We start from the raw sequence: 25,056 nt of genomic DNA on the forward strand, positions 1-25,056 counted from the left end.
GAGAGGTGAGAGCAAGTGTTTCTGGCGGGGTTTGGTCCCCTTGAGCTGGACGCGCTCCCGCGGGCAGCGAGGAGATGCTTTTCCCCAGTAAGGGACACACGCCAGCGAGAAACTGGGGATCGGACGAGCGCCGCCCGCCCTGCCGTGACCAACCCGGGCGGGGGCGGCCTCGCTTCCCTCCCGCGGGGGACTTGTCAGCGCCACGGGGCGGCCCTCGGCCCTCCCCGGGGAGGCGCGGCAGCCCCAGCCCCAGCCCCAGCCCCAGGGGCGGCTCCCGCCACAGCGCCGCCTCCGGGGCCGCCCGGCGCCTCCGCCTCGGCGCTGGGGCGGGCGCCGCGGGGGAGCCGGGCCGGCAGGAGGCGTCCGGCGGCGGGAGGGAGGGACGAGGCGGGGGGTGCCGGCTCTCCCGGAAACAGCGCCGGCCGGCGGCAAAGCGGCGGCGGCTGCCGCGGTGGGAAGTCGCCTGTGAGTCCCTGCGCCCTTGCCGCCGCCGGCTGGGAGCGGTGCGGCGGGCGGCATGGAAGCCGTGCCCCGCGAGGAGAAGCCCAACCCGCTGCGGGATGCCAACCTCTGCTCCCGGCTCTTCTTCTGGTGAGTGCCCGCCCGAGGGCCGGGGCAGGGGGGGAGGCGCGGCTCCGGGGCGCCCGCCGGCGGGGAAGGCGCCGCCGCGCCGGTGCTTAGCGCCGCTCGTCTCGCCGGGCCGCTCGGGAGATGCCGAGCTCCAGCTCAGGGCCGCCCGGCTCGCACTGCAGCGCGGCTCCCGGGAGGGTCCGTGCGCCGCGGCGGGCGGGGGGAGGGGAGGCAGCGGCCGGCGCTGCCCGCGCTCCCCCGCCGGCTGCCGGCGGTGACTCTGCAGCCGCGGCTCGGCCCCGACCTGCCGCCCGCCCCCGCGGGCCCGGCGGGGCAGCGCTGCCGGCCGGGGCGGCCCCTGGCACGCAGGTGGCAGCGGGAAGCCCGGCCGCGGCGCCGCGGGGTCTCCTGAGGTGAAGGCTGCAGCCGGCGCCGGGCGGTGCTCCCCGGCCGCGCTCTGGGGATATCCCGGCCGGGGCCCTGCCCGCCTCGGACTCGGCGGGCGGCGCCGAGCGCGGCCCCGTCGTCCCCTTGGAGCACATGTTTGGTAGCGGCCGGGGGGCCGGGAGCGTCCTCTGCCTCCTCGCCCGGGTGCGGGGCTGCTCCCCGGCCCGCTGCTGCTTCCCCGCTTGCATAACGGACCGCGGGCAGGTATCGCTCCTCCCGGCGGGGTTTGCTAATCTCGCTGTCGGCGTGGGGCTTTCCTCCTCCGGGAATGGGCTGGTTTCTGAGCCGCCTGGCTGCGGGGGAGCTCCCCGGTGTAAGGCGGCTTCGGCCGCCGTAGCTTTGGGGGGTGTCGCAGAGTGTTACGCTGTCACCACGAACTTTTGTGGGACCAGGTGACTCCTAGTTCAAAGTTAGCGTGTGTTCTCTTATTAGTGGCGACCTTGGTGTAGATATGTATAATTATTCCAGGCAGCGGGGAGTTACAGCTCGGCAGTTTAGTTGCTTGGAAATGTAATAGAGCATGTGCAAAGTGAAAGGGGAAGAGCGTCAAGCTTGTGTGTTTTAGCAGATCCCTTTTGGAAGGGAGCAGTTCCTGGGGTACCGCTTATTCTGCTTCCCCTACTGCAGCCTGAGCCAGGGTACGCATGGTGTGTTATGTGGTGGAGGGAGGGGGAGGAAAAGAGGGTATGGCACATGCGGTTCTTTTTCTGGAAGCCTCTGAAACACAAGTAAACTCTTTGTGCGTATAAGCAACTCTGAGCAGGTGCAGGAGTCACTTTTGGAAGGTAGGGGAATTTTAAAGGCCCCGTGAATTTTATCTAAACAAATTTTCAGTCAAGGATATGTCCTCAGTGGCACTTTGTGCAAAAGGAAAAAAAGAAGGGGAAAGGAAAAAATGTGGGGGGGTGGCGTTGTATGCTTGCACAGAGCTCCATGTGTTCAGCATTTTGACTTGTAGTTTCTTCTTTGACAGCAGAGTCTCCTCTGTTGGAGACAGCTTTGCTGGAGAATCCAGACAGAGAGGGATGAGCCTCAGTTGGCCACGCAGCATTGCTTCTGGTCTGTTCCCTTTCCCTTGCTGGGATCTTGTGATGCTATTGGTAGTTCTGCCAAAAACAAGACAGCTAGATGTGAAAAAGGAAGCGTGCAGGGTTCATAGCTGGTTCTCTGCCTGCTCCCATCATCCTTTTTTTAGGCCCTTTTTATTGATCTCCACGTATTGCAGTGGAATGTTCAACAGCACGACAAAGCACCTTAAACTTCTCAAGGTTTAGGCAAGTGCCTGAAAAGTTCCTTTTACCCCAAACATGTTTGTAGGTGCTCGTTGTGTGAAGGGCAGAGCAGGTGGAAGCCGGTGCTTGTGAGACGACAGGCCTGCTGGAAGTCTAGAGATCGACTGGGACTTCACGCTTTGCAGTCAGTTGGTAGTGTACAGCTGTAGGGCTTGTGCTTTGATAAAAGGGTTTTGTGGGGTGTGAAAAACTTTAAAATTTGTCCTCTGTGTACTGTTTTCCAGGCTTTCATAGCAGTATAATTCACAGTAGTGGAAATACCCTTTAAAACCTCCTCTCTTACCTGTGCTGCATGTGGTCATCAAAAATACTAGTATATCCTTGTTATTTACTAGTCTGCAAGTATAAGACTCTTCTTAGTGAAAATTTCAGCTGAAGTGATGTCTGAAGTGGCTTATATTGAGTAAGCAGAGGCTGTCACTTTTCTTTAAGTAAATACTGTTTTACATAAAATGAAGGAAACATTAAAACGCTCTTCATTAGCCACAAAGCTGACTTTAAATGTAGCTTTAAGAGTTGCTCTTCCTTTCTACAAAGCATACAGCGTCTGAGAGACAGCTGTGTGAGCACTGCTTCATTTTGCCTGCTGTCTCACGTGGGATGTTCTGAGATGTTTTCAGCTGGAGAACGGGATAAACAGTGCTTGAGAAGGGCTGTCCTGGGAGTAGCAGCAGCCACCACCGTGCGGTTGCTTGAGTGTGCCTGCTTTGCTCTCCAAAACCCAGGTGTTGGCTGCCTGTTGTCAGTGAGGACAGAAGGTAGGGCATTGCAGGTAGCTGGGTAAGGGTCCTTCTTATTTTTATTTTATTTATGTTTTGTTCCGAAAGTGCAATTTTGCCATTGTGAGGAAGCACCTCCTGTTTTGTTGCCAGTGGTACAGAAGAAAAGCTAAAATTATTGTCTGACAGAAACAGGATCAAACCCAGAGGGGAAAAAAGTCATGTTTTCATTGAATTATAAATCTAAGGTAATTGAGTGTGTAGGCTGGAGACACATTCTTCTCTCATTGTTCAAAGCTTGTCGTCTTGCTTTTAGGTTGCTACTTTGACAAGTATGAGCTTGATGAATGTTAAATGCTCCAGTAGTACATTCATGGGAAAGAGGAGCATCTGGATTGTGTGTGAATATTATTTTTATAATGCATCCCGTGTGTGATGTTAGTCTGGATGTTCCAAGAATAAAAAGCTACTTATGACAGAAGGATGAAGATCAGGGCAGCTGCAAAATATTCTTATTTTCTATATCTTTCACAGAATTATCTATATTAACACAGGATTGTTGAAGCTAAAATAGTTTTTCTGGATGTTCCAGATATTACCGTAACTAATGACCTTCAGAGTCACAAGTTCCCATGCTCATCAAACTTCTCTTGTTGGTAGTTCAGTTACAGAGTTAGCAGTGCTTGGGTATATTTCTGATTTAATTAATCTGTGTTTAAGCGTGGTGGCCTTTTTTTTGTGTGTGTGTTTTTGGTGGTGGTGGTTTTTTTTTATTACTGGATCAGTTTGCTGGTGAGATTGAGGGATTTGAAGGATGAATAGAAGGATTTACTTTCTTTTTTATGTCCCTCCAAGAAAGAGAGAATTCAGTCCAGTGTTTTTCATGTTCAAACAGCTATTCTGTTGTCGAAAGCGTTTTGAGTTTAAAAAGCCTTATACTCCATAAAAAAAAGCCTTATACTCCATACTTTATGCAGTTCAGAATAGTATCTTTTTTTCTGCTCTGCAGCCTGATGATTATTAAGTTAATAACTGTACAGAGTAACAGTACTTTTCTAACTATTAACTCGTATTTGAGCTTGCATTTTCATGATGTAGCAGATGTTTTTTTTAATCTGCTTATAGCATTTCTTCTCTTCATTTATTGAAGAAGTTTTAGCGATACAGTAGTTAAGTTTTTATACACTTTGTTGTTCAGGCATTGAATCCACTTCTGTGGAAAGTTACAAAACATGTGCTATGATTAAATTTTAAAAAAGCTAGATAACTTTTCGCACATTGATAACATCAGGAGGAGGGCAAACAGGAACACCCTGGAAAGGGCACCTGGTGTTTTGTTCAGAGAAGTAAAAGAAATTAAAGTCCTGCTAAATTTCCTGTATTTATAATTTTAAAAATAATAATATTTACATAAATGAATAATAGTAATTATTTAAATGCCACAGATTCACTGGACCTATGACAAGTTCTCGACTCCTTTGGAGCACTGGACACTCAGCATCCTCAGGCTGGATGCCTTTTTACATCATCACTTGACACGTGGCAATTGCCATTACAATAACAGCATTACAACATGAACTGGAAACTTGCTCCGAGGCATCCACACAGTTGTGATTCCAAGGAATAAACAATTGGTTTATCATTACCTGTTGGTGTCTGATGGCATTGTTCTTGGCTTACCAAGCATGTGCTTTAGAATAAAGGACAAAACCACTAAGTCGTCTTCACTGCTCTGACCTGGGGAGTAGTGGGAGAAGAATAAAAAAAAAAAAAAAATCTTTACCTGTGGGTGTAAGTGTGAACAGAATGGGGTAAGCTCAGGTATCCAAGTTCCAAGATTTTCAGTGATGCCCGCAGAGTTCGTAGCTGTTTGTCTGATCAAATGCAGTTATGTCACGCACCTCTCTTGTAGCAGTGTGAATAATGTGAATTATAACTACATGCTTTCTGTAACTGCTTCCTCCTCTCTCACCTCATAGCTTAGAATCGGAAGGGCCACTGACTGATTGAGTTGGACTTCTGAGTAGGTCTAAGTGTCACCTGTGATGTGACTGTCTTCAAAAGTCTATCTTGCCTTGCATTGGAAGAGGTTAAGCAAAGAATCTGTCGCTTTTTTGGAAGTTCCAGCCAGAGTCCAGCAGTGCCACCGTTAAAACTGATCTGTGTTCCTTAACGTGTCAGTGAATAGATTCGCCAGCAAGGATTTTACGTTTTCTTCAGGTGACAAATGAAAATATCAAGCAGCATCAGGCTTTGCAATTTGCCTGGGATCTTGCCTGGTATCTAGTGAATTCTCAGTGGTGTTGGCTGAAGTTAGTGATGGTGGCAACTCTTAACAGATGCCGCTTTATCAAGATCTCTGAGATAGCCATCTTGCACCAGTAAGTCAACAAATGAACTAAAAATTAGCTATTTTTAGCAGGACTGCTGTGGTGCTATAGGAAGCTCTAAACAAATATGTAAGCATTTTTAGTATAGATACACAGAAAACACATTTGTAATAGCCAAAGAATGAAATGAAACTTGCTTTTTTTTTTTCCTGATTCAAAGAAAACTGAGGATTGCACATACAACTTTTTAAAAAGATAATGCCTTGTTTGTTCATTTTTCAGATATTTAATATCCTGTAGTCAAATTCGAATAATGCAGTCTCGTGAACTACTGCATTTATTTGCAGGTTTTCCTTGCTTTATTGCAAGAGAGCTGTATTATGCACAGGAAAATATTGTTTGAAAATCATTTTTTATGAGCTAGTGAAGTTAAAATATATGGTTAAAGAGTGCTAAATAGATTATGTCGACTACAGCAAGTGTGTATAAACTACTGGAATGTTAGCATTTGCTATCTACAGTAAATATCTGTGCTAAGATATACAGTCAGATAACTGAATATAACGAAACACTGAGGCTTTTTGCCTTTGGAATGCCTTAGGTAAAGCATGTTGTATCATATATGAGAGAAAATGTCCTTGTTATTGTTCCTACAGAACTTCAACATTAGGAGTATGTTGTGCTGTGTTTGGTTGTCTTTTTGTTGTTTTTCTTTTTTTTCTCTCTCCCAAAAAGCAGCTTTTTCTCCTCACTTCAAGAAAATTCTTCAAGGCCTTAAGTAAGTGGAGGAGGGAGGTAATGCAATTAGATTTTGGGAGTGGAAGGTTAAAAAGACCAATCATCTATTTAATTTTATCCCTGACACCCAACCACTTGTAATACCAGTGCGATCTCAACTGGTGGTTTTAAGTCTTCCTATTTCCATTACTTGCCAGAAAGGAGGTTAATACAGAAATTGCTACCATTAGATTTCAGTATTTGCATTTTCTTTTGGAAATTGAAATCAGAGACCATTATGCTGAAGTAAACTTTCTGTGTAACTTTGATTTCAGAGTTTGAGCCTTTTTGTTTGTTTGTTTTGGTTGCTTTTTTTTCTATGAAACATATATGAGAGCTATAACACAGTTTTTAGATACATTTTTTAAATGCTGAAGGAACTGCCCGCTCCAACTAAGTTGTTTTAGTCATTATGTAACCTGAGATTAGAAATGTGTTTGGATGTCCAATTCTTTTCTATGAAATTGAAGAACTCTCTTCCCTTTGCTCTATGTATTAACTTAAGCATTACTTGAATAAACAGCTTGTACGAAAATGTATTGTTATAAGGCATAATCTCAGACCTTTGCATCAAGTCTTTGATACTTTGGGTGTTCTTTTTGGCATGTGGATCCTGGTTTGCCACAGGTACAGGTGATGCTGCTCCTTCATTCCCTGCTTCCAGGCTCTGCAGAAAATGTTAGCCGAAATATGCTTATTTCTTTTAACCCTTGCCCTATATGAACTTTGTCTTGCCAGCTGGAATATCAGGAAGTATGTTACGGTAATCAGATATTTCATACCTGGCTGATGCAATGTAGGTGAACAGCATTAAAATAGCCTGTAATGAGTGTGATCAAATACCATTTGAGTTACTGTTAACATCAGAAAGTGGATGTTCAGCGACTTGGCTGCTTACAGTGTGCTGTGAAAAAGCAACAGCATGGAAGATGAGATGAAGCTGAGTATCGAAGGTTAATACAGTCTGGCGTAGGAACTGGAAGCCTGAAGGGTGTTCTTGAGTTAGTATGCCTTTGAAGTTATTTCATTGTATTCCTATTTTTTCCTGCTGTAGGCAGTGAGAAAATCTACTGTTTAAGCTGCAGTAAGCTAGGGAGGGAAGTTGCAACCAAAACACCAGTTGAAAAGCATCTGAAAAAATACCAGACCTTGCTCTATTTATTAATTGTAGAAGACTGTCTTGGTAAGGGGAAGTGGGGAACGGCAGCTTACCGAAGAGAGTGGGTGAGAAATGTGAAGCAGAGATAGGATTAAAAAAGAAAAATCATATGATGGCTGCAGACTATTTTGGTGTACAACTTCAAGTGATGAAGATGGGTAATGAACAAAAAAAAGGAAGCAGGTAGGCACCTGAGGTAAGCCATGGAGGATAAGCAATGTGGATTTACAATCAGAAAATCCTGTGAGGAAACCCTATTTGTTTTACAAAAAAACCCCCAACCAACCCAGCTCCAAAGTAGGTGATTCAAGAGAAAGAAATATGTGTTACTTTGAGGCTTAGTAGTTGAAGTAGTGCTTCCAAGCTGCTCAAGGAGACGAAATCCTAGTGTTATGGAAGAATTTGAGTAAACAAAGACTCTCCTGTGCAACTGTTGAAAAATAACTGGACATTAAGTGTGAACAGATGATGCTTGTAATGTACTGCACAAATAGGCTTAAGAGGAATGGGGAAAATGCAGTTTGTAAACCACCTCCTTAGGGAATTAGTTGATGAGAGTGTACAGGATGTGGCATTGACTGGGTGCTATAAAATTACCCAGAAGTTAAACTTCTGCCTATAATTACAAATAAAGAAGGAGAAAATGATTTCTTTTTTTTTTAAATTAGAAATGTAGTCCCTTTAGTCTGATTTTTCTGACTTGGCCAGTGATGAAGTGAGGGCTTTTGTGAAACTGGCGAGAGCAAAATTTTGTGCTTGCGCAGAGGAAGGTACTGTAATATCTTAGTGACCGACTATGATTTAACTGTTCAGGGGCTGTTCAGGGCAATTAAAGGCTATGGCTGCACCCAAGGCCCCGACAGACATATCTTTGGATCTTGGGACATTTTTTAATTGTGTCACCTTTGTAATGTAATTGCAAATGCTTCTTGGCTGACATTTTGTGACAAACTTTCTCAGTTCATGAAGATCTTGCAAAATGTGCGTGGGTTTCTGGAAAGCTCTGCAAGCCTGCTCTGTGGGGTGAGAATGGTAGTTTTTGAGCGTTTGCAAGCAGGACACTATGTAAATCCAGAGGCACAGCAGGTCCCATCCTGTGGTTAATGAACCAGTTGAGCTGAACACCGCAGCTTCACCTGGAGCACTGTGTGCAGTTCTGGGCACCACAGGATAAAAAGGATATAAAGATACTGGAGAGTGTCCGGAAGAGGGCCACAAAGTTGGTGAAGGGTTTGGAGAGGAAGCCGTATGAGGAGTGGTTAAAGTAACTTGGTTTGTTCAGCCTGGAGGAGACTGAGGGGAGACCTCATGGCAGCTACAGCTTCATCACCAGGGGAGGAGGAGGGGCAGGCGCTGATGTCTTCTCTCTGGTGACCAATGACAGAACCCGAGGGAATGTCAGGAAGATGTGCCAGGGGAGGTTTAGGTTGGACATGAGGAAAAGGTTCTTCCCCCAGAGGGTGGTGGACACTGGAACAGGCTCCCCAGGGAGGTGTCACGGCCCCAAGCCTGACAGTGTTCAAGCAGAGACTGGACAAGCCCTCAGACACACGGTGTGACCTGTGGGGTTGTCCTGTGCAGGGACAGGAGCTGGACTCGATGATCCTTGTGGGTCCCTTCCAACTCAGGACATTCCATGATTCTATGATTAGTTTAATCTACCTATCTATAACATATTTCTTCCTTGGCTGAACAGAAATTCTTTTGGGATGATAGAAAACCTAATTTAGACGCTTTTTTGTTTAGGAAATTACATTTCATGTATGAAACAAGCAGCATGAGTATTCTGACCCTGCCTTTTGGATAGCATGACTCGATTCTCTTACATGCCATCTGAGTGAGGAAGTAAGACCCCCCACCTTGAGGTCTCACTTCTCTTACAACCATAAGAAAACACTGTGATTCTTCACTTTTTCTGGAGACCTTAGAGACTTTCCAGATTCCTGGTGGAGTTGTTCTAGTTACAGCTTGTAAAAAATGAACTTTCCCAAACAACCAAGTAAACTGTGGTTGGTCCGCTGTGTTGTAATATTACAGGGTGTGTAATGTTAGGGCCCAGAAGTAGGGAAATGCAGGAAATGAATGTTTGTTTTATGGTCTTTGTGTAACTGCTGATTCAGAAATGAATCACTTTCTTTTTTATCAGTGCCCAAGGTACTGCTGCAAAGGTAGAAAGGTTTTGGGGTCAGAGCGGTGCTTTACTGTTTTGCAGTTGGCTATCTCTTGGCTTTGCACCAGGTTACAGCTTGATTTCTTTTTTTAATTTATTTTTTAATCTTTATTCCTAGTGATATCAGCGTTCTGGTAGTAACAGGGACTAATTCTGGGCTTCTTTCCAAATTGCTGACTTTGATCAACTAATCACCTAGATAGAACAGAGGCTTTCCCAGCAGAGCAGAAGGTACTCAGGATTCTTCTAGATATTTGCATTTTTATGTGTTATTCATGCTAGCAAAAATTCAGGCTAAGCTCTTTGAAGGGCATCATGTGAACCTTGTGTTTTGAAAGGGTGGCTGAAACGAGGTGATCTGTAAGAACCAAGTATTCAAAATTCTTAGCAAACAGGATAGTACTGGGGGAAAGAGAAGACAGTGAATAAGGGGTCTTATTTTCATTGAAGTTGAACAGTTTCCTCAGAAGAAAATGTAGAAACGTGGGACTGAGGTGCAAGCCTTTCCTCCCCACCACATTGCTTCTCTCTTTCTTCAGGCAATAGATCAGTAGCGAGTGCATTTTATGTCCATCCTTGGGATTAGAAGAGTAGTTGCATCACTGCCTATATATTCCCTCTGTTTCTGTAGGTCATCTTAACTTTCGCTTATTATTTCAGCTTTTTTATGAAAGAGGAATGCAGCTTGCACAGTTTCTATGTTCATAACAAGTTGTTCTTTTCTGTGGGCCTTTTTTATTATTCTCCCCTTGAAGAGATCAGCATTAGCTGATCTCTGTTTGGCCAAAAGACATTATTATCATTCTGATGAGTAGTCTTCCTTGATGGCTAAGTTGAGACTTTGGGGATGTTCTTTATTGTAGGCCATTGCCTTATTTGCCAGCTTCCTTTAGCAGTCCTCTTACAGCACTCCCTGATTTAGCTGGGCCTTCAGGCAAGAGACGAGATGGGCCTGGTTCATTTGCTTGTTAGGAGTTTGTGACCCGAGTAATACCAGGCTGGGTGAAACAGGAGGGTCTCCATTCTGCCCTAAGGGCAGAGAATTCCACAGGGCATAACCTGCACATTGCATCCTGCTGGGAATTTTTACTTTAATGACTGAACATCTGCTCAGTCTTCTGTCTGAAAGTAGACCTTCCAGTGTGGACTTCAGGACACATCAGTAAGGTGGTGAAACTTGAGCTGTTCTTCTGAGCATTTCCAGTGGACAATTACAAGACCTCATTCTTGGGCTAAAAGCTCTTCAAGGACTAAGTGTACTTTGGAATTTGACAAGAAGAATTTTTAAGCTTCTTCTAAAGATCTTCAAGTATAGCCTGCAGTAACAAAACATACTGTTAAAAACTTTTGTACCCTTAAGACCACCATAGCAGTTGCTCTTGAAGATGAGTATTTCAGGGGAGAGTAGTCAGAGAGCTCAACAATGAATGATTTTAAAATTTTTGTTTCTTTTTATGCTTTTTTTTTCTTTCCTAACCTTACAGAAACATGTGCACTTGTGCCGAGTCTTTGCCATGTTGTCCATTATAATTAATGAGTCACAGAATGAATTACCACAGTTTTCTGAATACTCTGGATTGGTGTTCCTTGTGTTCTTTAATGTTAAAATAGAGATTATAGTGCAATATATTACTGTTTTCAAGATTATTGTTTTAACTAATGGGAAATTGTGAGAAGCCCTGAATTTACTCTAGGTCTCACTAGAACTAATAATCTGAAAATCTTGAGATTTTTTGGCAGCTTTTACCCTGCATTATCTGCTACTCAGTTTGGAAATTCAGTTTCGTAGTACATACGGTACTTGATTGGTTTGGAGTTGGGGAGACACTTGGGATTTCCTACAAACCGTAAGAACTCAGTGGAGGTGAGTGTATCACCAGTAAGTTTTTTTTGAGAGTTTAAGGCCAAAGGATGAGCTGGGTGACTCTAACAATCCTGTAGACTTCAGACTGTTGTGTTCCATCTGCTTACTTTGCAAGTGGACTACGTTATGGTCAACACTTTGTGCTGCTGTTGGCTGTAGGGCTGCATCAAACTCACATGAGGAGAGAGCAGTTGCCCTCAACAGAAGCGTTGTCTTTCCTGTGGCTTGGTTGTGGTTTTACACTGTGTTTTGAAAAGTGTAAGTAAATGAATGGTGTTCTACAGAGTAACGTTAAGAGTATTGTTTTATTTTTTTAAAGTGTATTTTAAAGTATATTTTTAAAGCGTCTTTTATTTTCCTCTGTGCATCCTGCTACTTGCCAGTAATGGACAGCACTATGCAGCACTGGTGAGGCCACACCTGGAGACCCATGTCCAGTTCTGGGCTCCCCAGTACAAGAGAGACATGGACATACTAGAGAGAGTCTAGTGAAAGGCCACAAAGATGATGAAGGGATTGGAGCATCCTCCTAGGAGGAAAGGCTGAGAGAGCTCAGTCTGTTCAGCCTGGAGCAGAGAAGGCTCAGGGGGATCTCATCAATGTATATTAATACCTGAAGGGAGGGTGCAAAGAGAGGGGAGCCAGAATCTGCTCAGTGCCCAAGGACAGGACTAGAGGCAATGGGCAGAGACTGAAACACAGGAGGTTCTCTCGGAACATCGGGAAACCCTTTTTCACTGTGAGGGTGACCAAGCACTGGCACAGGTTGCCCGGGGAGCTTGTGGAGGCTCCATCCTTGAAGATACTAAAAATCTATCTGGACATAGTCCTGGGCAACCAGCTCTGGGTGGCCCTGCTTGAGTAGGAGAATTGGACCAGATGACCTCCAGAGGTCCCTTCCAACCAACCTGAGCCATTCTGTGATTCTATAATAAATATCCTATTTATGCTCTTTGTTAAATGTGAGAACCGTTTTTGTTTTCGCCACCTTGGCAGCAGTAGCTAGTGGAATCTCATAACCATTTCCATAGATGTGAGAAGGATTTATCCCTGTGTTTTCCTGAAATGGCTGTTCCATCCTGATTCTTGTTCTAAAGGAGTTGGGGAAGACAACTTGTTCTCTATTCTTCTCTGTCAGAAAGCAGACTTGTGACTTGTTTATGGAGTACACTGTAGGCTAATACTGATGTTGCAAGAGGAGGAACACTTGGTGTCGGCCACATGAATCAACTGAAGTCTGCAGATCTTTCCCATGACTGTCTGTCCTGGAGCAAATAGATCGTCTTGTCCAGCAGGCAGAAATTGTTTAAATGGCCTTGAGGTAATTTGCCTCCTGTCTGCTTTTTACCCGTGGCTGGCAGCAAGAACTGAGGCTGAAGAAGAAACATTTGAATGGAGCAGGTTCATTGTGCCAAACCAGGCAGAAGCTTTTCTGCTGGTTGGAGCAGTTGATCTTTGAGATGTTTGTCAGGAGCTGGAGCTCCTGAAGTTGTGGCAGCGATTTGGGCCCTGATGCTGTTTGGCTGCACAGTGTAAGGATCAGACTGGTCTGACAAGTACTTTCTAATTGTATCTTTAGCATACACAGAGGTCTTAACAGTTCACATATCTCACAGATGTACTGTAATTGCTCCAAGAGTTTAAAGAAGCCTGTTAGGCATCTAAGATGCTGCTCTAAGGATAGAGACCTAACCTCTGAATGAGTCACACAAACACTGCTGACATGCTAAGTAGTGAAGGAAAACCACTATTAATCCCATTTGTTGCATGCATGTGTGCCATTGAGCCTGTGGAAAAAGGTTTTTGCAACAGTTCTATCTTTGAAGAAACTCTCTGAGCCCCCTCTTCTACCATTCAGCCTGCCCCTCTACTCTCTAATCAACAAACATCCCATAAGCCAGCATATACAAAATTAAATTGGAACATGCCTGAGCAAAAAATGCAAAGGTAATTGATGAGTATTCATAACCACCATTGTGGTTGTGAATAAGTAAATGCCCTCATTGTCAACCATCCCAGTTACGAATTCTCACATGTTGGCCTTCCAGAAAATAGTATACTTCACTTAGTGTGCCAGGTGCTCTTTAAAAACTGTGTCAGTGAAGTCAGGGAATAATTGAGCATCAGAAACTAAACAGCAGTTATGAACTTTCACAGGCAGTTGACATCAAACAGCTTGCTATGAGTGTGAGTATTTTTTCCAAAACAGATGCATCCCTGACCTCCTGGTTCTGATCTTGTTGGCCAACTGAGAAAGTTCTTGTAGGAAACAAACCTGAGAGCAAAAATCTGCAGTTCTCCTGGCAACCAAGCATCATGGATTTAGTAGTGAAATATGAAATACTGAGCTTTTAAAAATCTGTCTACTAAGGAAACTGAGCTGTTAGGTGATATTTTCATTTTTTTGAACCTATGCACTGTGACAGTGTAATTTTTGTTTATATTTCCAAACATGGCTAAGATCAGTTCTAGAGATAATCCATTATTTACTCATTTTTATATTTGAGTGGTTGTCTTTACTGGCCATTAATATCTGTCAATATGGCAGTTGGGCAGCAGCTATTTTTTTCCTCATGTAAATGAATAGCCATGCTAGTTACAAAAAAAATATTTTAATATGTATTACAGTTTTATTTACTGTCAACATTTCGATAGTTGGATTGAGTTCTGTTTTTTCCTAAATATTTAAATGAATGCTAATTTTCCTTAAATATAAGGAAGCACTACAAGAAAACAGTTGCCTTAAGGCCAAGAAAAGTTGTGCTGACTGGATGTCTGAGAGTAAGGTGCTGTGGGGCATAAACAGCTTTAGGAAACGGGAAATGCTGTCCTATTTGTAAAATGGGACTTAGTTAATTCTTAGGTAAGAGAAAAGTGCAGTGAAATGTGTGGCTGTTGAGTGATGAGCAGAAAAGGAGGGAAGAAAGGGATAAAAGAACTAATATGTAAAGAAATTACTCATGATCTGCTGATTATTTTATTAATAATTTGTATTTAAATAGGTGGTTGAATCCCTTATTTATTATTGGCCATAAACGGAAACTTGAAGAAGATGATATGTATCAAGTGCTGCCAGAAGATTCCTCAGAGAAGCTTGGAGAGGAATTGCAGTGGTAAGGAGAAAAATCATTGTTCTCTTTCATTGCTTATTTCTGCTGATGAAGGTGAGAGTTTTATTCCTATTCTAAAATTAAAAGAGGTTGTACAGTTTAACAAGATCTACTAAAATGCTGAAGAGCTAAGAGTAAGATTTAGAATTTGTTCACCATTTTAATTTTTTTCAAGTTACACATAATGAAAATGTATTGGCATATTTCCATTATGTCATTTATAATTTTTATGACATTTTGCAGAATGGAAAAGACGACTTTCCATGAACTGTTGCTGCAGTAATCCTTAATAAATTAATTTGAGTCTTCTAGTCTGTGGTAGAATAGCTATGGAAACTTTTCCAATTTAGCTGTATAAAAGTGGCGAAAAAGTTTTAGTGTGTTTTTTTGAGCATAAGCTGAATAAACTGAGTTAAGTTACAGCTGTGTATCCTTTATATATATATGTGTGTGTATAAATATATGCATATTGAAAAAATGCCACATTTTGGTAAGGTGGATAAAATGCATTAGATTTCTAAAAGCTTGCTTCTAGGAGGTGTTTTTATTTTGTTATAGATACTCTTTCATGGACTGTGTACCAATCCATGTTGTTATGGTCCTAGGAGGATCTATCTCTTTTAATAGTGAAATATCTTCCAAGAACAACAGTTTATGTAAATTGTCTTGACCCTTGCAATAGAGCAGGTGGCTCTTTTCAAATATTTTTTTGTTAAATACAATTAGAGGAAGAGGTGTCGCCTCATGAAAGGTGGTGTCTGTATTAAGAAAGTGTGGCTGTGCTATTTCTCTCCTTTATGCTGAAGCTGGAGCAAATCAACTTTCCTAATAGTTTGTTTGGGATGAGAGACTCCTCAACAGATAAAAGGAATCCAGAAGTGAAAGGTTGTGACAAGGTCTTACATTGTCCTGCTCTGGCTGAGTTAACTGAAGAAAACGGGACAGCGATAAGCTCATAGGGGTGCAGCTTTTAACATCTTTGTAGCTGGAGGGCTTTGCCAAATTCCACGGATGTGTCTTGAAGCAGTTCAGGGAGTTTGCAGGGGAGGAAGATGGATGCTTTCCAATGATGCTTACAGTAAAAGCACACACTTTCCATGAGTCAGGAAATGGTAGAAAATACAGCATGCAAAAAAAAGTAAGTAATTTTTAATTCTTAAGTGTACCAAGAAGCAGAGAATGTAATCCATAATTAGCCACCTAAGGAAGTAATTTTTTCTCTCAGGCCAACAAAGCCCGCAGAATCTACACAGTTTCGATTCTTATTCTGAAGCTTTTAGACAATAGATTTATAATCCTTGTAACAACAAAGAACGTAAAAATAATAATAAAAAATGTTTTCTTAACGGTACTGTATGCTTCAAACTTGTGTGCCTTGTTGCAAAATAATTTGGTTTTCATGCCTTAGGCTCATTTCCACCCTCAAACTGGCAAGGTCAGAGGGCTTGGCAGAAAATGTTTATCCCTCAGGAGCAAAGGGAATATCCTCTTTGACAACAACGTGTTTTAAGAAGTCTACTTAAATTCTGATGCTTTCTCATTCACATGTAACCGAACAAAATAGTGCTTGTTATTACTGTCTTTGATTTTTAATGTGAACAGATTGTGTCCTACTTGTGGGCAGGCAGGCAGTAACATCGAGGTTTTTGCCACTCTGATGCTATAATCCTTAACTTCAAAGAGACGTGACAAAGCTGCTGTAGACAGTTCCCTCTGCTCCCGTGCCATATCTGCTTGTCCTCATCAAAGCACATGGTGGGAAAAACGAAAGGGCCAGACATGAGAAAGGATTGTACATCACAACCTTTTTGGGGATGTGCAGAGTTTATAGGAAGATAAAGACACGTGGTGCTGCCTCAGTTCAGTCCATGGTCAAGAGATCATATAATAGGCTCTTAACTGAGTGGTTGTCTGAACTGAGAAGAGGGGAGTTCCTCACTGCAAATGGTCAAAGGCAATAGCAGTCAACAGTGGTGAATTGTTTGTGATTATACAGGAGCAAATAGGCCTGTAATACTAAGTACAACGTGTTTACATGAACAAGAAAACACGACTATCTGTTAACGTCTTTTGTATTTTTTTTTTATTGTAGAAAAGTGATCATGGCAATCTGGCTGTAAGTCTGACAGTATTTTATTTGAGGTAATTGCCTTATGATTTTACTGCTGTCCTCCAGCATGTTTGCGTTTTGTTTGTCAGGTACTGGGATAAAGAGGTGCAAAAAGCAAAAAAGAGAGGAAAAACGCCACATTTAACAAAAGCCATTATTCTTTGTTACTGGAAATCCTATTTAGTTTTTGGAATTTTCACAATGATTGAGGTAAGTGGTGTAGAATGTCACACAACACACTTCTTAGCTAACAGCTATGTGAAACTTGGCCTCTTAGATTGCATGATACATGTTGGTGACTTCATGCTGAGCTGTTCAGAGAATCTGTAATGTTCATGTACCATCTTAGAAAAGTAAAACAGAGCTGTATCCCCATAGAGACTCAAAAATAAAGCCGTAGCTGCGGGATTATGGACGTGGAACAGAGAACTGATATCAGTGCAGTATTTTTGAGACATTACAAGCCATTGACTTGCTTTGTAAGATTTAGGTGTATTTTATGTATCTGAGTGGGGTGCTCCGTAGAAAGGTTTTTTTGCTATGTGTAAATGGCTGTACAGGGCATACTATCATCTCTAAAAATGAAAGTGTAATACATATTCACACCATTTTTATAACATAGGAGTTTTTATTGGTAATTGAGAGAGTTCATTTTAAAGACAGCTAAATTTTAATGTGGAACATTTTTCTTTTGGTTTATATGTTGATAAAAATCGGCTTGCCATTTTAGAGCACAGTAAAGACAAAATGATATGGGAAGTGATTTGCAGCAGCACTTGCTCTTGTTTGCCTGGTTACAAACTTGGGTAGCATGATATGATATGAAATTATTAATACTTTTTTTCCCCCCTCCTTTTTCTTTCAGGAAAGCCTCAAAATAATTCAGCCCATATTTTTGGGAAAAATTGTTAATTATTTTGAAAACTATGATTCCTCAAATGAGATAGCTTTGAAGGTTGCATATTGCTACGCAGCTGCTCTGTCTGTGTGCACGCTTATTCTGGCTATAATGCACCACTTATACTTCTATCATGTACAGCGGGCTGGCATGAAGCTGAGGGTGGCTATGTGCCATATGATTTATCGGAAGGTAAGCAAAACTGTTTACAGGTGTATTTGGAATTTGACAGCTATTTCATTAGAGGAGTTTAAAAATACAGTTATTTGTTGTGTTAATGCGTGTGATTCCATATAAGTTATTTGTAGAAATGTAATGCAAGCTAATATGTATCAGACCTTAAATGTGTATATGTGGTTTTGCTCTCTCTTTGGTAATACGTTGTCCAAGTGACAGCTTCAGTCATCCTAGTGAAGGTGGTGGATTAAATAGCCCTAAAGCCCAGGAGGAGCTGCTGATTTTCACCTGCTCGTGCTGTGGAAAGGTTGTGCTCTGCAGCGGTGAGAGGCTGTCAGCGTACAGCAGGACAGGGGCAGAGCTCCCAGGGGATGCTGGCCTTTGATTTAAAAGGAGATGTGGCATCTGAATCATGTCCCTAAGTGCCATGTCTCCTTTTAAATACTCAGCCCTGCAGTTTCATCCCTGGCGAGGACGTTACGCTTGGCTGTCGCCGTCTGCTTCAGCACTCTCAGTTGCCTGGGAATTGCTTCATTGTTCAATTCCACCCCCCGCCCCTATGCCTTTTTGTGGTTAATGGTGGGATATATTTATATTTTCTTCCAGCAATGCTGTAGAGCTAGTGAGTCGCCTCCTTTGCGGGACAGAGAGGCTGTCCCCCCCCACCTCTCGGGGTATCCCTCTGGTAGGTTTAGGGAGAGGCAGCAGAATTGCGGTTCTGCTGCTGCCACCTCCAGGCTGTTGGGGATGCTTGGCCTCTTCACAGGCAGGTCCCTTCAGTATCCCCCTGACTGGGAGGGAAGAGAGAGAGGAGTGGGCAGAGGAGAGACGGTTCAGAATTGAGCTGAATCCTAAAGGTAGGGTAAAGCCATTTTTTTAGCATCAATTACTGGTTTTACTATGGGAGCACTGGAGTCCTTCACTGAAGCCAATGAAGTATGAGAAGGGATGTACGTTCAGTAAGCAGTGGTTTCTTTGCCATCTGTGTGTCATGATCAAGAAACAGCTGTCCTTGAATACAGACGGAGCTGAAGCCACTGTCAGATGGAAAGTGGAACAAGAGAAGTTATGGACATTATCTGCAGGAAGGAGTTGAGCAACAGCCAGGGTGAAATGCTGTCTTCCCCTGCTCTGGGGAGCAAGCAAACCAGCTGTGAATGTCTGCTTCACTCTTCTGAAGCTGTTGACAATACCCAAAGCATTTGAGCACATCTCTACTTCCAAGCAGAATGTCCCCATCTTTCTGGTTTTAGTGCTGCTGGAGTAGTGACCTGCCAGTTCTTACCTCAGCAAACAAGTTTAATTGAAGGATCAGGACTGTAAAGTTTATTTAGAATGTCAAGAAATCCATGTTATTTTAACCATTATTTTAACCATAGGTACCATCTGCTTAAGGCAAACACTTGTGCTACTGTTATAGGTCATGCAAAGGTTTTGAGCAAAGCGGTAAAGTGAGGAGAGTAAGAATGTCCCCATTGTAGTGGTAGTTGCATTTCATGCACATATTTATTCTCCTTCCTCCTCTGGTACCTTGGAAATTATCTTCTGGGAACTTGACTCTAACATGGCACACCGCTCTCTTGTACATAAACATCTCTCTAAGGTATTAATTTACTAAACTGATTATCATAACACAGTTTGAAATTCATGAAATATGTATATAGTGATGTTGTTTGCTGCTGTGTTGATACTAGCTTAGAAGCTTGGAAAAGAAATGTTTATAATGTGCACCTTTATTTCTAGAGATGAGATTAAATGGAGAAGTAATCTCTCCTCATCTCATAAATGTTTACTCCTGAGGGTGAAGGCTGAGGTCACAGCAGAACATCGATAAACCTTTCTAATAATTTGTCTTCATTATCTGAGGCTTGTAGCTAGGTCATACTTGCTATTAATCCTGATACAGGCTTTCGAAAGGAACTGGATGCTAATTTACCAGCACTTTTGCGGTGTTCATTAATTGCTGTAGTAAATAAAAACTTGGATTTGCAAGGATGAATGAGTTGAATGAGAGAGCATCCTTAATAGAGAACTTCAAATGCTCATAATTCTTAAGTATTAGACCCTTTTTCATCTCCTGGAGAGTTAAAATCTCATTTGCCAAAACCCTGTATTCAAATCCAGAGGTGTTTTGTGATCAGTAGGAAGTATTACTGCTGCACGCAGGAAACTTCTAACAAAAATGAAAGTGGAATCTGTCGCATGACTTGCAATCTCATGTTTTAAAACCAAAGGCTGCTTATGGGAGGCTGACTTTTTTTGTAAAAGACTTAACTTATACAAGTTCTTTGAGGTTCAGAATAAACACTAAAGCAGTTTAAGCTGTGGAGTAGTTGGTTGGGAGAGGAAGCAGCCAAAAAGGTGTCAGGAGTTATTTGACTGAACAGTTACATTATTCCTTTCTATGGTCAGTTCTCTCTTTTTAGCATGCTATTAAATTAACTTTTTGGGGCAAGGAGAGATTAAAACACTATGATAGGAGTACGGAAGGTAAATAATGGTTAAAGAATTGAAAATGGACCTGTGCAATTACATATGGGGGAAGAAAAATAGTTTTACCGAAGACATCAGGCATACAAACTGCTCTCTTTAGTTCACACAATTCAAACCTATTTTCATTGAGAAAAGGTACTTGCTGGGAAATACATCTGTATGGAAAATTTCTAGACAGAAAATCAAGCAGATCTTTGTGCTGAAAACAGACAGATAATTGGCAAATGTAAAATACAATGTAAATTCGAACTACAGTTGCTTTTTAAAAAGGTATATGGCTCCAGGTAATCTTCAGTAGTATTTCTTACTTTCGGTGTGCATTTATAAATGCTCTGGTCAGAGCGTTATTTAAAGCGACAGTGTACTGGCTTTGGCTGGGATAGAGTTAATATTCTTCACAGCAGCTTGTGTGGTGCTGTGTTTCAGATGTAGTAGAAACGGAAAGTGCCAAAATGGGACTTCTTGGTAGAAATGGGTTGTATAAGTAGAGCTGCTTCTTTATGTCCAATATTTCCATTTTATTCTGTACACTTTGCAGTCTAGACGGGTCCATTCAGCCAGGAAAATGTAAGGCTTATTTAACTTAAAAAAATAAAATAAAAAACCAGTGCTACTTCAAAAGTAGTTTTGAAACAGGAAGGGAAGACTAAAATTGGATTGCCACTGATGATGGGAGCAACTGTCTCTTCCCCGAGAAGACAAATCAGTCACCGTTGAGCACCCTCCTCTTGGCTCAGATGCTTGCATGGTTCCTTCTGAGATGGTCTTGGTCAAAATGAGCTGGGCTGGTACATTTTGAGACTGTTTCCAGTGCTTGTATCTGAAATAGGTAGGAAGAGCTCAGAAAGGTGACTCAGGTGGTGGGTCTGAGACAGACCCGGCCGTGCGCCACCAGGAAGACACCAGTGCAGTGTTCTCTGGCTCAGGTGGACCTCAAATAGCAGGTATGTCTGTATCGTGAAGGAGTAGGTAGTAGTAGGTGCTGTAAACACACCTGGGTGGGCAACTTCTTGAGGGAGCTGGGGCTGTTTGGCCTGGAGAAAAGGAGGCTGCGGGGAGACCTGATCGCTGTCTGCAACCACCTGAAAGGAGGGTGTAGCATGGAGGAGGTTGGTCTGTTCTCCCAAGTAGCAAGTGATAGAATGAGAGGAAATGACCTCAAGTTACACCAGGGGAGGTTTAGATTGGATATTAGGGAAAAATCCTTCACGGAAAGGGTTGTCAGGCATTGGAACAGGCTACCTAGGGAAGTGGTGGAGTCACCATCCCTGGAGGGGTTTAAAAGACACATAGATGAGGTTCTTAGGGACACGGTTTGGTGCTAGAGTTAGGTTGTGGTTGGGCTCGATGATCCTGAGGGTCTCTTCCAACCAAAACGATTCCATGATTCTTCAAACGTGTCACATGAACTTGTGTTATTATGGTCTGTGGATATCCATAACAGCTTTTCCAGGAGCTTATCAACCTTGGTCTGTGGCGTGGAGTAGACACGGTAGAAACGTGGAGGTGCTGTGGCTGCGTGTCCTGCAGCCACCCTTGTGTGGGATTTCAGATGTATGAGGGCCAAATGGCTTAAGACAGGGAATGAAGCGATGATTTTCTCCAATAATTAAATCTTATCTCTCATATACCAAGTATCCTAGATTTATTATTGGAATATCAGAGGAATTTCTTAGTGGAGTTTTCAGTGTTTCTGCCTGCTGGTTTCAGTGAAGTTGAGGTTGGAATTCTCTGTGTGATTAATACCTTTGTAACCCAACAGTGAGGTGCAAGAAATGTAAGGCTCTTTGTCTGAAATGATGCTTTGAATAGTACTTTGATATCTAATGTTCTTGCACCTGACTTAAAATACTGGAACAATGTTTTTGAAACAGTGCTTTTCAGATTAGATTATTGATCAAAAAGGAATCCTATTAATAACTGGAGAGGGAGAAGTTGATGTGCACTGCCTGAAAATGCTAAGATTTTGAGGAGTGAACTATTCCTGTTACAGGAAAACATTTAACATGCTTTGTATGTTTTTTTACTTGTGCTGCAAAACTGTCTTTTCTTTCTAGCAGATGTAGAAGGAAGCAGGGTCTGTTATCTGCATGTTTGAGCTAGTTCAGTTTGGATCTTTCCAGTTGTCAAGGTTTAATAGCAAGGCGACAATAAGCTGTGGCAGACGCTCTCTGTTAATCCGTCCTCCACCCTCTCCTTGGATAAGAAAAAGTGATAAGAAGGATAAGGAAGAGAGACTTTGCAAGTTGGAAAAGGTTTTAAAGGCTTCACTAATGCTACTAATAGATAGAGAAAATATACAAAATATACAAAACCAGTCTTGAAATTCCCAGGTAGCAGTGTTTTGCCCCTCCCGTGCGGTGTTGGCGTCCTCCGGCGGGGATGGAGCTGGGAGCTGGCGTGGAAACTGGATTCAGGGATGCAGGGTCTTTGGCCTTGGATCGCAGGCAGACAGGAAGGGTCCTCCTCAGATGCTGGCTGTGGTCGAAGAGAGCGAGACCCTAGTGATCTCCCTCTTATATAGGGTGGATGACGCGTATGGGATGGAATACTCAGTTGGTCAGTTTTAGTCACCTGTTCTGTTTGCCCCTCATTGTAAACACACCCCTCTCGTGACTGAACGTGCGAAATTTTATCAGAATTCTTGGCTGTCATAGCAATAAATCTAAACATGAGCTTCTTCGGCATTCCATTGGTCATTCTTAGTAGTCTGCAGCGCAGTGTCCGAAAACCATGCAGTTACTTAGAAGGTACTTAGAAGAACTTAGCTGAAAGGAAAATTCACTGAAAGAGAACTGGTCTTGTTTTTAACAATACCAGGACACCAGTAGTGTTCAGATTGCATATTTCCATATGTGATTTTTTTAGGGGGGGATATTTTATAATCACATCCTATTCTTTACTGATTAACTTATTAAGCTATAAAAATATTTTATATTTACTCTTTTTGCTTCTCATAGCATGTGTTAAACTTCCTTTAATATAATTCAGAAATCTTATGATTTTACAAGAGTTATTAGCAAGGGAAATATGTATGAATTTGTAAAGGGATATTAAGTCTGATTTGCGAAGACAGAAGGCACAGATGGCAGTGTTAGTAAGAAGTGATAGTGTAAAATTACTTAAATAACTTGGGTTTTTTGTGTTCTGTCAGGAATCCCATTCAAAACAGAATTCTTCAATTGGCCAAATGTTGTCCTGATTTTAATTTGGTCTTCAGGTGAAGTTTTCTCATTCCTGTTTAGAAGGGATGCTTATAATGTGGGGGAAAGCAATGCAAATGAAAAGTTGCAGACTCTTTAATAACATACTGTGTTGGTATTTTCCCATTTTTAATAATTTCCGACATGAAGATAGTTCTGGCACTTCAGTTCTTGCAGTCCTTCCCTAGACTTCTTTTACACTATCTTCTTCAGGACTTTCTTCAGAATATTCAACCCGCAATAGCTGAGGTTCTTGAACTGTGCACAGATATTCTCAGGCAAAAGCTGCGATGTGCCTTCAGCCTTTGCCCTGCTATTGTATTTGTGCATTGAGTCTTCTGTGTACAGGGGTACTGTGCTCTGTGAGCTGTGACAATTTGAGACTCTTCTGACTTTTTTTAGGCTCTTCGTCTCAGTAACGTAGCCATGGCAAAAACTACCACTGGTCAAATAGTAAATCTGCTGTCGAATGATGTGAACAAATTTGATCAGGTAAGAAGTATTACAGATCTCTCCAAGGGGCTAAAAAGAGGTTGTGGGGTTTGAATGTAGAAGTTTTTGTTTACCACTGGTGATTATGTGTTGCTTATGAACATTTCTTCTAGTTGTTTCTCAAACATCGTAGGAAGAGAAATATTCTCTTAAAATATGGGAGGAAAACATACTTCCCCCACCCTTAAATATTTTCTTGCTGTTTTCTTAAGCTCAGAGAAATGTTGGTGCATGCATATAGAACAAAATCAATGTGGTAATTTGCTTACTTTCTGGAGGTTAGGCACCTCCGTGCACGTTTAGGTCTCTGAGTCTGATGCAGAATTCTCACTGGATGCCTCAGTACCTGCCGCAGGCAAAGGTGCTTCATCAACCTTGTGTTATTAGGGTTTAATTTTTTAGCTAAGACCAAAAGCTAATTTTTGTTTCTTAACTATTTGCCTAGGTAACGATTTTCTTGCACTTCTTGTGGGCTGGACCAATTCAAGCCGTAGCAGTAACAGTACTTCTTTGGATGGAGATAGGCCCATCGTGTCTTGCAGGAATGGCAGTTCTGATTATTCTTCTTCCTGTCCAGACCTGCATTGGGAGGCTTTTTTCTTCCCTAAGGTAAGGGCACACGTGTTGGGTTGTAGGTATTTTCTGTCCTGAGTTTTAAAATGTGCGTGCTGGATGGAGGTGGAGTACTGCTCTCAGATTGGTGGCTGTCTGGTGAGGTGTTTTGCATGGTCTTTTATCTTCGCTGATGTTTTTCATCGTTGCTAATGTGAGATTTCTGAATTCCTGTTTAGGGACTTGAAGTGTTTTGCTTTCCAGACATGCTGTAAATATCTGCTACTCATTGGCTGTCTAGAACATTGAGTTGGGCTGCTTCTGTAGCTGCTTTACTGTAGATCTTGGCACAGAATTGCATGTAACTCCTTGAGCTCTGCCTTCTTGCATTGATGCTTAGGGAGTGATTACTACAAAGGCAATAGCGTCAGTCCTGATGTAAATTTGACTTACTGGGGTGATACAGGAGTTGTAGCAGAAAGCTCCGAAAGTTTCATGTTCAAAGATCTTGCTCTATCTCCTCCAAGACAAAGATGCAGAGTGGACAAAGTGGAAGGAACTGAGAGAAAAAGGAAGAAAAATGTTATGATGGTGGTTTTGATGCCAGCTATGAGGTTTATAACTGAAAGGTTCTAGGCTGTGGAGATAAAAATGAGTTTGCAGTAGTTTTCCATTATCAGACAAATTTAATCT

General features: G+C 42.4%; 1 protein-coding gene across 2 annotated transcripts in view; it reads left to right on the top strand.

Annotated features, from left to right (window-relative positions):
• Positions 1–296: 296 nt before the first annotated feature.
• ABCC4 (ATP binding cassette subfamily C member 4 (PEL blood group)) overlaps positions 297–25,056 on the top strand; it is a 158,033-nt gene continuing 133,273 nt past the window's right edge. For both annotated transcript variants that reach the window (XM_065642154.1, XM_065642160.1), the window contains exons 1-6: positions 297–591; positions 14,331–14,441; positions 16,638–16,758; positions 17,414–17,638; positions 23,722–23,811; positions 24,257–24,420. In XM_065642154.1, coding sequence (XP_065498226.1) covers positions 518–591; positions 14,331–14,441; positions 16,638–16,758; positions 17,414–17,638; positions 23,722–23,811; positions 24,257–24,420 — 785 coding nt within the window. In that variant the 5' untranslated portion in view covers positions 297–517. The remainder of the gene's footprint in view (positions 592–14,330; positions 14,442–16,637; positions 16,759–17,413; positions 17,639–23,721; positions 23,812–24,256; positions 24,421–25,056) is intronic.

The sequence above is a fragment of the Caloenas nicobarica genome, chromosome 1 (genome assembly GCF_036013445.1).
Source record: "Caloenas nicobarica isolate bCalNic1 chromosome 1, bCalNic1.hap1, whole genome shotgun sequence".
NCBI classification, from domain to species: Eukaryota; Metazoa; Chordata; class Aves; order Columbiformes; family Columbidae; genus Caloenas; species Caloenas nicobarica.